A 13,287-nucleotide genomic window follows, 5' to 3' on the forward strand; every position below is an offset into this window, starting at 1 on the left:
TTTTAATTTCCTTTTAAGTTTTTAACAGTACAAACATCTGAAACCCAACACTTCCATTTCTTAGTCGCATGAAACTTAATGGTTGAAGTGATTTTTTTTACTCTCTATTTGTTGTACTCTTATATGCCATATTTTATCCATAAGCAAGTGTTCATAGCAGAGTTAATGATGAGTGGAGATGGGAACACAGCTATGAAAAGGGAGGTTTTAAAAAAATGTTTATTTCACCGTAGCTGCTCCAAATAAACAGGGACTATGTAGAGGAGACATGCATGTGTGTTTAAGTAGGTTAGGTTACTGACAGCTTTGGGGCAGTTTATTTAAAGAGTAACCACATTCCTCAAACACCAGTTATGAACAGAGTAACCTTTGTTAGCAGAGTACCACCTGTGCAGAACCCTTACCGTTCTCTTGTCTGCACAAGTACTGGCCAAGAACCCCAACAGAAGACTAAAGAGGGTTGGCAAAATTTCACGTAGTGTGCGAGGTGTGTTTGAGACCACAATTTTCCAGACGTGCAAGGATGCCTGACGAACTACAAGCTGGGCGTCTGATCGGCCCATGTACAGACCTGCCAGAACTCTGTTCCGCCGTTCCACACCAAGAGCACTAATAATGGCCTGAAATAAATAAAAGGAAACCAGTGAAGTCAACATTGCACTTTTTGCCTCATGAAACTTAGAAGAGGTATTGCCATTATAAAGGTCACTCCAGCAGGTTCTCGCCACAAATGGGAACACAGCAACAGACAATGGCACTTACCTTGTTTGACTGAGCTGTTCCGAAGTTGTCATCCTCTGAGGCAGTTTCTGTTGTCATTTTTCCAGTGACTCCTGAGATATGGAATAGAAGATCCCCAAGGAGCTGAACTGAGCTAAACCTGACAAAGGGAGTAAGATCAGTGTTACATACAGAAAAAAGAAAACAAGTGGTACCTGTCCAAACTGACAGACTGTGATGCTAGACACTATCAAGGGAGCAAATGGTGAGGAAGAGAACCAGGTCAATGTGAATTGTCACATGAGATGCCATAAAGATCATTCCGTCAATCTAAGTGAGAAAGAGCATTATAAAGATGATGGGATGGAGGGAATTCCAAACTAAAACAGAGATTAGAGAGCCCCCATGTTAGGGCAGCAAAATGACAAATAAGCCTTGATCTGAACTATGAAGAGGAGCAAAATAGCCTGTGGGTAAAATCATTTGCACATTGTCTATGTCCACTGTCTTCTGTGTTGATATGAACACACACTTGGGATGCCACAAGACTGCACTCATCAGTAGCCATTTTATGTAACTAATTTTTAGATCAGGGTGCTTTCCACTTCATGTTTCCACACCAGTGGGAATGATTGTTGAGACAGCACTTTGAAAAAAGAAATGCACTATGCGTATGTGAGTTCTAAATATTACCAGAGAAACTGCTGTGGAAAAGCATTTTAAAATTGCGACCTGGCTAAGTGATCCAGTAGGAGTGTTTTGCACTATCACCTGGGAGAAACTGCATGTTCCATATTCCACTCCATACTCTGAGTCAGAGTACTACTATAAAGGCACCACATAGTCTACGTGTAGAAGGGAGAGCGTCTTGTTTCAAAGCAGCTCCTACACTTCTTTAAAGAGCAACACTGAGAGGCTCCGAACCCATCCGATCTTCCACTGGTGGAAGGATGGTTACTGCAGGGTTAAAAACTTATTCTCTACCTGATTCTCCAAAGGTCATCAAAGAGACCTTGCTCAAGCTGAGGCAGGAGAAGAGCAATTGCAGTTTCTGCATACATGCTGATGATTCTCTGTCCAGCACGAAGGGCGGTGTCTCGCACAAACTCATTCTCATCTGCCAGAGCCTAGATCAAGAGACAAATCACAAAGTGTGGTTTTCAATGTGGAAGAAAATACCAAATAGATGGCACTTGATTTCCACAGTGAGATGGTGCATTCCTCCCCCTCATCCATTAAAAGTAATGAGTTGCAAAGCAGTGAATGCCCAGTTGAGACCTCTTCCCATTTCCCACAATCTCCAAAGTCAAGGATTTACGAAAAGCCACACATAAAACCCAGCAAACAATGCTATCAAGGACCTTGGAAGAGCAGGGAATAGAATCTGCTATGGACAATTACTTTATTAGGCATAGAGAACTTTCCTTCCCTTCCCTAAATCGTGAATTTCCTGCTATCTGCTTCCTACCTTAAGGATGCACGGTATGATTGGCCCAACATAGGGGGTGAACTTGTCTCCAAAGGTGAGGGGCAGGTAGTTGAACATCATGATATAACCATCCCGGACATGGGGTGCAATGTCCACTTTGCTGGCTGTAGCTACTATTTCTGGCATAAGTTTCTCCAGCTTTTCTACCCCCAACCCTGCCATGACTTCAGCCAGACCTGAAAAACAACACTCAATTTCAAAGCTGGTAAACACACAATGACGACACACACAAGCTTCTATTTAGGCCAAGCTAAGGAACTCCAATACCATTGCTCAGCTCCTGTTATACTTACCTTGCGCTGCACCAGATCGATCCACTGAACTCTGCTCATACGTCAGCGTCTCCATCAGCCATGGCAGCAAATCCTCAAAGCACGACTCCCCCATGCCCTTCACCATGGCTCCTAATGCCTTCGCAGATACTGTACGCACCTAACAGGCAAGAGAGAGAAGTGTAAAGTTGCAAAATATCCAGTCATAATGAAAGTTATCAAGACAGAGAGATATGGAGGTCTTAACTCCCCTCCCTGATCACTTTTCACAGCTTCTCTCACTATTCTAACCACAAACTAGTTCGTGGAAAGATTAGGATTAATCCTACAGGCAGAAAGACTCTTCACACTTGAGTAGAACTGTAGTTCTACCAAGACTTACCTCAGGCACAGGGTCCAACAGAGAGGTTTTCAGTCCAGGGGTCACACTGGGTAGGTAAGGAGACAGATCCTGAAACAAAAAGCCCAGTGTTTAAGTGCTGGGTTCAAAAAGAAAACTGAGCCATCAGAATCTCATCTTTGTCTGGTAACAGTTAGATACAGCTGTACCCTGGGAGCTTAATACACTGCCTCCACAGCACTGATAATACACCAATTAACTCAATTTTCCCACGCGGTCCTTACAGAGCACTGTCACAATAAGCAGGTCACTCAAAAACCTTTCATGCTCATTCATAAATTACATTTTTGTTTCCTAAATTAAATCCAGCCCTCTTCCCCCCAATGCAAGGCTTAATTTTAGAGCGTAACCAGCAATAAAGGAATCAAACACCGATCTTCACTCTACAGTTACTTCAACTTTTCCTTCTGTGAACCAACACTGAAAATCTCTGAATTCATTCCAAAGTAGTGGATTTATGGAGGCATCTCTCTTAGAGCACAAATATTTACCAATTCTTCTACAAGACTTGTTTGGGAAATGTATATGGCATCAGAGCTACACAGTAGATCAAAGGAGAAAGTTTATAAGTTGGTCTCAGCCATGCTAGGATTTTCATTATCTTTGTAGAAGTCACTTGCTCACATGACATCCATGTTGAGTCAGTGGAACTGCTCAGAGTTCTCGGATTACCCTTACCGAGAACAAAACCCCAGACACACCAGTAAAATATTCACAGTCTTTTGCTCTGTTAGACTATTTCTCCTCTCCAAAGTAAGCAAAGTCTATAGCTGGAAAGATCTCCCCAGCATTATACCTTCTGATCAGTCAGGGAGTACATATTTCCAATGATCTGGGCAGCCATTTTCCTGGTGTCTGTGGAACGATCTTGAAAGGCTCTCTGAACAATGGGCATAATGAGGGCCAGAGACGGAGCATCAATGAAATGGACAAACTTGGTATCCAGCAGGGTCTGCAGGCACTCCTGGGTCTTCCTGGATGGGTCAGTGAGCGCATCCAACAGTACTGGAGCTATTGCTACACGTTTCAAAATGGGAGAGAAAAATGCTACGTTTGTACATGGAACAGACAAGTGAGACAGCTTCAGCCACAGCTGGTGTCCTTGCACCCACCCAAAAAAGTGCGAATCCTTCTAAAGAATGACAAAGTGAGAAATGGTAAAGGGAGCCCTATTGACATCAGCTGAGAAGATTCAGAGAACATTTAGAAAGCTTAAAAACAGACACTTGTGTTGCAGTTTTCAGGTTATACCTTTCTAAAGTGGATTTTGTTTCAAGTTTACATATTCAATGTGAACGTAAACTAAAAGGGTCCTGCTCTAGGACATAGTTATGAACCAGGGTCTCATATTGGGATGCATTGAGTAATCAAACAACACACACAAACACACAGGCACAGGGTTCTTACCCAGGATCTCCGGATTCCTGATAACAGAGCCAATTTGCCTAAGAGCCTGCTGTCCTGCCTTCTGCACTTTTACATGGGAGTCTGTGAGCACTTCAGTGAGCTTTGGCACGATATTTGGCAGGCAGGAAGAGAGCTGTTTTGGGGCACAGTATGCCATAGCCCCCAGCAACTCCACGGACCCTGAACACAGAGTAAGAGAAAATTAATGCAACGGAAGAGACTGGCAATGGCAGTGTTCAACTCAAACTCAGCCCTGCACAGAGCAATAGTCCAGAAAGCGCATGCATTGCGGAGGTTTTTAAATAATGGGAAGTTTTAAAAACTGTTTGGGAGAGGCAGCAGGCCAAGATTCCTGCTCTTCAGCTACCTCTATAGCTGCAAGAGAATGTTTCTTAGAATCCAGTCACAAGAAAATGCTGCTTAAATATGTTGAGACAGATAAATGAAGCATTCATTCCAAAAGCTCCATGCACCGCTGTAGCACAAAAAAAAGAACAAGATCTCACAGTGTTCACTGGGATGAAAGAATAAGCCAGGCAAGTGGTGTATCAGTGAACTTCAAGCTCCTCTGAGCTATAGCAGAGTCAAACACTAGTCCATACCAGCTTTGGTTCTCCAAGACTCCTCCTCAAGTGCCGCCAGAAGCGATGGTAGCACCAGCTTCACGCCATGAGCGCTGAGGTTGCTCATCACTGCCTTGGCACAGTCGTCTGCAGCCTCGAAGGAGGAAAGAGGACATTTATAATCTGCCTCACTGCTGGTTTCTCCCGCTTCTTTAAAGAGCGGGTGGGAACATGGCCCTGGGGTAAAAACAGTGTGGATGTCCAACAGTATAGCTAGTTGAAAGACAGTCCCAACCTAGAGTTAATGCCCAGTGGAATACGATGGTATTGGTTATCAAAGAAATCAAATTCTACTGGCCTGTGGTTTGTACAAGGGTTTGGTTTTTTTAAATTTAAATAGTTATTCAGAATAAGAATGGTTTTTGCTACCACCTCTCACATTCCTGGTTCTCAGGAACCTCTTACTCACCTCTCGCACATACTGGTTTCCATCTCCAAAACAAAGCAGCAAATGGGGTAACACATGAACCACATAGGGCTCAAAGAGCTTCCCAAGCATGGTGCAGAGCATCTCAAAGGCAAACAGAGCCCCTAGAAAAAGACAGGATAATCAGGAAATAATATACCACTCTAGGTGGGATCAGAAGATCAGATTTGCCTGAGGAGCTAAGAGGTAATTTTTTGTGGGAACCTCAGATCCAGAAACCCCCTGGGCATCTCATTCTCCCTCCTTAAACCAGAAGGGAGTATTGTGTCCGGGACTTCTGCTCCCCAAAGGTGGCGCAGAGGCTGATAGCATTAAAAATGAAGCTTGGTAGCTTTCTGAGTCCCAGTGTAAGTTAGGATCAGAGTAAGGAAAGAGAAATAAGGATGGAAAACATACAGCAGCAAATGCAATGAAGAGGTTTTAAAAACCCATCGCCACCTCTGGACCAGCTTACACTCCTATCCTTACTGCCCTGGGCGAAGCAAGAGCCTCCCTAGCAACACCCTTACCTGAGATGGGAGAGATGAGAGTGAGGACACATTCCAGAGACTAAGACCCCTTCCTGTACTCCATTGTGAGGTGGGGTTTTTTGTTTGTTTGTTTTAAAATATACTGTACAAGAGAAATCAAGATTTCAGGAGACGCACATTCCCCACTTTAACAGTATCAATTGAGGGGAAAAGAGTAACCAGATACAGGATTTCCTATGCAAGTCAGTCAGTCCCAAGCAAATGGAGGAAGTACAGGTATCAATATGTCTGGTACAAGTGTCAGCAGATCAAATATAGAAAACTTCAAAAAGATGGAGAGGAGAGGGCCTGCCACTCACCTTCTCGCCGGCGGAAGTTCTTCTTATCCTGAATGGCATCTGTCAGCGTGGTCATCATCTTCTGCTGCTTGAGAGAGAGGATGCCAAGGCCTTTCACCAAGCCTGCCAGTCCATATGCTGCACCTTTGCGCTCAGCATACTTATCAGACTCTAATAGCAGCTGCATTAGCTTCTGTATCATTCCTCCTGCATCGTCTTTAATTGCAGGCACAAGAGGTGGTAAACAGCTTGCAACAGACTCCTGGACCTATGGGAAAACCCACTAGTTATCAAACATATCACAAGGTGTATGTCACTAACACTATAACCTGTCCCCACCACTCACCTTGCTGATCTATTGGTATGTGTCCCCAGCGACAGGTTTCTGCCTTCTCATGTTTCTGAATTTGAACCCATGTTTGACTTCAGAGTGTAGCTGCTTAGACCCATGGTTTTCAACCTTTTTTCATTTTTGGACCCCTAATAAATTTCAAATGGAGGTGCAGACCTCTTTGGAAATCTTAGACAGTCTGCAGACCCTCAGGGGTCCGTGGACCACAGGTTGAAAGCCACTGGCTTAGAGAATACAAATTCCCTTTATAACACTCTAAAGCCAGGTTTTGGAATTAACTGAGTAACTTAACAGTAACAAGTCACTGGGACCAGATGGCATTCACCCAAGAATTCTAAAAGAACTCAAATGTGAAATTGCTGAACTATTAACTATGGTTTGTAAACTGTCCTTTAAATCAGCTTCTGTACCCAATGACTGGAAGATAGCTAATGAAACGCCAATATTTAAAAAGGGCTCTCGAGGTGATCCTGGCAATTACAGACCGTTAAGTCTAACGTCAGTACCACGCAAATTAGCTGAAACAATAGTAAAGAATAAAATTGTCAGACACATAGAAGAACATAAATTGTTGGGCAAAAGTCAACATGGTTTCTGTAAACAAATCATGTCTTACTAATCTATTAGAGTTCTTTGAAGGGGTCAAACAAACATGTGGACAAGGGGGATCCAGTGGACACTGTGTACTTAGATTTCCAGAAAGCCTTTGACAAGGTCCCTCACCAAAGACTCTCACGTAAATTAAGTTATCATGGGTTAAGAGGGAAGATCCTTTCATGGATTGAGAACTGGTTAAAAGACAGGGAACAAAGGGTAGGAATAAATGGTAAATTTTCAGAACGGAGAGGGGTAACTAGTGGTGTTCCCCAAGAGTCAGTCTTAGGACCAATCCTATTCAACTTATTCATAAATGATCTGGAGAAAGGGGTAAACAGTGAGGTGGCAAAGTTTGCAGATGACACTGAACTGCTCATGATAGTTAAGACCTAAGCAGATTGTGAAGAACTTCAAAAAGATCTCACAAAACTAAGTGATTGGGTAACAAAATGGCAAATGAAATTTAATGTGGATAAATGTAAAGTAATGCACATTGGAAAAAATAACCCCAACTATACATACAATATGATGGGGGTTAATTTAGCTACAACAAATCAGAAGAAAGATCTTGGAGTCATCATGCATAGTTCTCTGAAGACGTCCACACAGTGTGCAGCGGCAGTAAAAAAAGCAAACGGGATGTTAGGAATCATTAAAAAAAGGGATAGAGAATAAGACAGAGAATATCTTATTGCCCTTATATAAATCCATGGTACACCCACATCTTGAATACTGCATACAGATGTGGTCCCCTCATCTCAAAAAAGATATATTGGCATTAGAAAAGGATCAGAAAAGGGCAACTAAAATGATTAGGGGTTTGGAATGGGGCCCATATGAGGAGAGATTAAAGAGGCTAGGACTTTTCAGCTTGGATAATAGGCGACTAAGGAGGGATATGATAGAGGTATATAAAATCATGAGTGGTGTGGAGAAAGTGAGTAAGAAAAAGTTATGTACTTGTTCCCATAATATAAGAACTAGGGGCCACCAAATTAAATTAATGGGCAGCAGGTTTAAAACAAATAAAAATAAGTTGTTCTTCACACAGCGCACAGTCAACCTGTGGAACTCCTTTTGCCTGAGGAGGTTGTGAAGGCTAGAACTATAGCTGGGTTTAAAAGAGAACTGGATAAATTCATGGAAACTAAGTCCATTAATGACTATTAGCCAGGATGGGTAAGGAATGGTGTCCCTAGCCCCTGTTTGTCAGAGGGTAGAGATGGATGGCAGGAGAGAGATCACTGATCATTACCTATTAGGTTCACTCCCTCTGGGGCACTTGGCATTGGCCACTGTCAATAGACAGGATACTGGGCTGGATGGACCTTTGGTCTGACCCAGTATGGCCGTTCTTATGTTCATTGCTCTGTAACTCACTACTTCTGTTGTGCCTGGAGTCCATATTTCCAAGAACAGGGATGAAAGTAAATGATGAAATCCCTGAAAGTGTCAGAGAATTAACCTGCTTCTGCTTGGCTCCTGAGAACTTTTGAAAGGAGGTACCTGTTGGGATGGAGTAGACAGGGCTGCTATCAGTTTGGCAACAATTGGTTTCACTTTAGGGTCACTCTTGTCCAGATGTTTTGCCAGGGAGCCCATCAGAATGACCACGCTCTGTCTGACGGCATCATAGTTGGCATCATTTGGAGCATTCTTCAGGAATTCTTCAAATACTGGCAAGAGAGAGTTAACATTGTCCTGAAAAACAAAATGTAGAACATGTCACCTGCTACTAAAGTCCACTCTCAGAGCAAGGTTTGCTCTGCTCAGGAAGACCTTGTTATCCTTATCAGAGGCTAAAACTATGCAATTATGAGTCTCAATTTACAGTTCATTTTCCATACAGAGATAGTCTCATATACTACAGCATTTAGGACCATGTGGCATCCTACAGGCTATGGCTATTTCCTGTGAAAGAGCAGTTAGTTCTTAAATATTAAAAAAAATAGATACACAAACCTGCCAGCCCAGCGATCTGGTGAAAATGGTGGGCATTACCATGTGGGAGAGCTGGTTTGGATTTCAGCACCCATTCTCTTGTTCCCTGAATTAGTATGAGCTGGGAGCGAAAGAGGAAAGTGCACCTGATATTGCTCATCTGGCAACTAAGAGCACTAGCTAGTGGTGACAATACTCAAGTTCTTTTTGACTACAGGAATGGGGTGATCATAAAGAGACACCTTGAAACCTGAATGAGGGAGTTCCAACTCTCCCCTCCAAAATCCATGAGGGGTGCAGTGCTTTGGGCTTGACAACTCATCTTTTCTTGACAGATCCATACATGAGCTACATGTGAAATACCCATATATTTTTTTACTATAATAAGTATGCATTTCTTTAACTTTGGGGTTTTTTATTTGATTCATTTTTAAAATGTCAAAGGCTCTAAGGTTCGCATGCAAGGCCTCCTACATTTTATATATATATACACACACATATATACACACACACACACACAGATACATATAGATATAGATATATAGGGTGTTGTATACACAGTTCTCAGATGCTGGCATCAGAAGATTAAAGTTATACATGTGACTCCTTGTCAGACACAGGCAGCCTCTGATGGTGCTCACTGCCACGTCTTTACAGCAGTTATTTTACTTACCTTTGTTTAATAGTATAGTCCAATTCTGCTTTCATTGCACCAGTTTTACACCATTTCAATTCCAGACACTTCAACTACATTACTCCTGATTTACCATAGTGTAAGTGAGAGGAGAATATTAGGCTGTTAGTCTGTACTGGTCACTACTGAAACAATTTTAAAATACATTAGAGAAAGAAATTCTCATTAGATGAAGGTTTTCAACCATTACTTTGTACCAATGGCTTTATCTAATATAGAGGCTTCAACACAGTATCCAAGTCCCACTCACGTTTATTCCCATCTTTAAGGGAAGGAGAGTTTGAGCTTACCTTGCCATGGGTATTGAGCGTAGAAAGAGCTGCATCTAGCATGCACTTCCGGACCTCAGTATTCCGGTCATTAAGGGCATCAGGTACAAAGAACTGAAAAAGGGGCTTCACCTGAGAACTATCCAGGTACTGAGAGAGTTTATTCAAGGCCAAGGCTATCCCACATCTGTATAAAAAAAATGTATTATGTATGAATTGGGCTTCCATGATTCAGATGAGTGACTTTTGTAAGCACTTGTTTTTTGCAGCTATCACCACTTCCAACTCCAACAGTTAACAGAGAGAACGCCATGGAACCGTAACATTTCAGATAGTTCAGCAGCTATGCCAATTTTCCCAAAGTGATGATCCCAGAGCAGCAACCACCATTTCACTTTCAGCTCCCTGCTGCAAGTTCCCAAAGGTACAATAATCCGGCATTCGTACAGCAACTTTCATCTGAAGGATCTCAAGCACTTTACACAAACCCAAACACAAGGATAACTTCATCCACCACTGAAACGCAGTAGCCGTAGAGCAGTACACATAAGCACTAAAGAACAGATTCGTTTAAGGGAAGCAGTGAACAATACGCTGTCCAATTAAAACTACAGAAAGCATTTAAGAGGCAGAATGTAATTATCCAAATTGGAATTTGTCCAGTTCACTGAGGCTAGCATCGCTATTCTTGACACAAATGATTGAGCACGGAACAGAGACTGAGAATCTGTTGACATAAACCACAAATGAGCCACTTTGATAGGAAAAGATTCCATTCTTATGAGATTGACAGGGATAAAATTGTGAAGAACATCAGTCAGATGCATGGGCGGCAGGTATCATAGGCTGAGGAAAGCTGTGCCTTCCCAAATAGCCAGGCGTGGCCCTGCCCATGTCCTATCCCCAGACCTCCTCCTACTTCCTGCTCTTGCCCACTCTTCCCAGTTCCCCTGTGCAGTGGCCCCAGCTTGGGCTGGCACTGGGGCCATGCCACCCACCTGGGGCTGGGGCCACTAGCCTGGGGCGGGGGCTGGTGGCCACGGTGGAAGGTTCTGAGTTGCAACAGGGCCTCAACTGGAAGGGCAGGGCTGGGGACTAGCCTCCCCCAGCCAGCGATCCATGCACCACCCATGGTCTGATGGATCTGGAAATGTTCCAGAAGAACATGCAAAGCTGTATTGGTCTGCACAGTCTGCTCTAAGAGAGACAAGTGTCCCATAATAGGGGAGACCACACGATCACCAGTTGGTACAAATGCAAATGCAGAGAGTTTACTCCTCAAACACTTCCCTGGACCATACGCTTCCCTCTCACCTATAACAACATGAGCAAAAGTCTGAAACATCTCATTTAGGAAGCATTGGAAGTGAAGAGCAGAATTTGAAGAGACACAATACCTTGCTTCCCACTGGTCAGGTGGAGACTCAGATATCACTCGTCCCAGAGCATCCAGAACTGGAGGTGGCCTCTGTGAGTGGGGAAATGGATATATTTAATCAGCATGCTTTTCCAAGGACACACACACAAAACATGAAGGGAAAAAACAAAGCTGTATAACAGAAATTTACTAGCAGCTCAGTCTAGTTTCCTCTCCTTAGCCTACAAAATTTAGATCCATGATACCTTCCACATCTGCAATACCACATTTAACAAAAAATAAAGGACATATACGACAGCACCAACAGAAGAATGTGGTGAGTGCACAGACTGAGTAAGAAAAGGACATAACACTGAGCATGTGTGGGTTGTGCCTGTAACTCCACACAACAGCAGCTACTTACATAGAGCTTCTCCTGGTAAATCTCCATAAGTTTACTCATGACTTCAGCTGCCTGGTTTTGATACTGCTCTACAGCTTTGGAAAGAGCCTCAGCGCCAGATTGACGCACTGCTTCCTCGTAGTAGATAGTATCTTTGATCAGCAGGGAACAGAGATCAGGCTGCAACTCCAGACCCATAGATTCCCACAGCCTGCAGGTAACACAAATTGGTGATTGATCATTCTTCAGACAACTAGAGATCCCCCTACACATAGAACACCAGACAGATCTAAAGTTGCACCCTTTTGGGGGCAAGACCTACACAGATCCTCTGTGTAAGACCCCATATGGGAAGGCAAATAAGCATCACTGTTACAATCCATTGAATAGAGTACAGTTCTCACCTCTCTGCCAGTTTTCTAATCTCATCTTCCACATCAAACTTCACCACCCAGAGCCGGCGCAGCAGATTCAATCCATTCTTTTCATCACTGTCAGGTGTTGGTAGCACCATCTGCAGCTCCATTAGTCCCTGAATGAAACGACAGGACATTCAGTGCAAATGTCTGGTCTCTACAGCCACCCTTAGCAGAGATGACCTTAAATCATAATACAGGAGATCTTCCATGTAAAGGAAAATTGATTAAATTAACTTTCTGCTGAAGAACGTCTTGACACTTCTTTCGTTTTGCCAAAAGCTGCTGCAAATTGCACAAAATGGAGTTCCAGAGACTGGGTAATAGTTAAGCAAGGAGTATTTGGGGGGGAGGGGGAAGAGAAGAGGGACTATTTCAATTTTACTATATTTGAGCCATCTCACAGCCATGCAAGGAGACTAATACTTGATTAAAGAACCATTTCAGCAGTCTCACACAAAAGAAGTGTTGCACTCACCTTTCTGAAGAACACATTTTGTAATTTAACAGGGAAGCTATATTGCCATCCAGTTGCTCAATAATCACCAGTAAAATAGTGACTGAGGACTAAGAAGGAGGGGATAAGAGAACATAAAACCAATGTAATTAGGTACAGCAGCCAAGCAATAGCTCTCAGCTGCTTAGAAGTCCAGGCCCAGGTAATTGCCTGGATCAGGAGCCCAATAAAAGACAGAAATCATACCTGCATTGAATAGGACAATATAGTGTCATTTGCAATTGTTGCCATGGTGAGAAATACCATAAAAGGGGAAAGAATTATCAGAGTAATGCTGTGCACACTCAGAGGAAGATGCTTGCCTGAACTTGCTTTTCCACAAGAGAGCACCAAGAAGTAGAGTTCTGGTAGGTGTCTAGCACTGGACAGAACTCTAGGGTTGCGGACAACTCTTATACTACGGTAGGAGGAAATTTATTCCTCAAAAGTCAGTCCATGTCAGGATTCAAGGGGAATAAAAGCACCAAGGCAACTAGACTGTTTCTTCCTCTCGAGCTAGATAACAAAACACCAGCATAACAAACTACACAAGTAAGCTTCATTAAAACAATGTTAGGATTGCAAAGTCAAGCATTCAAAAGTTCAAAGATGTCAG

The 13,287-nt window shown here is 43.0% G+C and overlaps 1 protein-coding gene across 3 annotated transcripts in view; it reads right to left on the bottom strand.

Moving 5' to 3' along the window:
• The window catches only part of GCN1 (GCN1 activator of EIF2AK4), a 61,743-nt gene that overhangs the window by 15,923 nt on the left and 32,533 nt on the right, over positions 1-13,287 (bottom strand). For all 3 annotated transcript variants that reach the window (XM_073312945.1, XM_073312944.1, XM_073312943.1), the window contains exons 29-44: positions 12,164-12,291; positions 11,781-11,970; positions 11,397-11,467; positions 10,021-10,186; positions 8,602-8,796; positions 6,168-6,414; positions 5,321-5,442; positions 4,891-5,005; positions 4,289-4,468; positions 3,678-3,898; positions 2,864-2,932; positions 2,503-2,641; positions 2,189-2,385; positions 1,705-1,847; positions 763-880; positions 405-620 (exon numbers count right to left, since the gene is read on the bottom strand). In XM_073312945.1, the coding sequence (XP_073169046.1) occupies positions 405-620; positions 763-880; positions 1,705-1,847; positions 2,189-2,385; positions 2,503-2,641; positions 2,864-2,932; positions 3,678-3,898; positions 4,289-4,468; positions 4,891-5,005; positions 5,321-5,442; positions 6,168-6,414; positions 8,602-8,796; positions 10,021-10,186; positions 11,397-11,467; positions 11,781-11,970; positions 12,164-12,291 (2,517 nt within the window). The remainder of the gene's footprint in view (positions 1-404; positions 621-762; positions 881-1,704; positions 1,848-2,188; positions 2,386-2,502; positions 2,642-2,863; positions 2,933-3,677; positions 3,899-4,288; positions 4,469-4,890; positions 5,006-5,320; positions 5,443-6,167; positions 6,415-8,601; positions 8,797-10,020; positions 10,187-11,396; positions 11,468-11,780; positions 11,971-12,163; positions 12,292-13,287) is intronic.

Source organism: Lepidochelys kempii, chromosome 15 (assembly GCF_965140265.1).
Source record: "Lepidochelys kempii isolate rLepKem1 chromosome 15, rLepKem1.hap2, whole genome shotgun sequence".
Taxonomy (NCBI): domain Eukaryota; kingdom Metazoa; phylum Chordata; order Testudines; family Cheloniidae; genus Lepidochelys; species Lepidochelys kempii.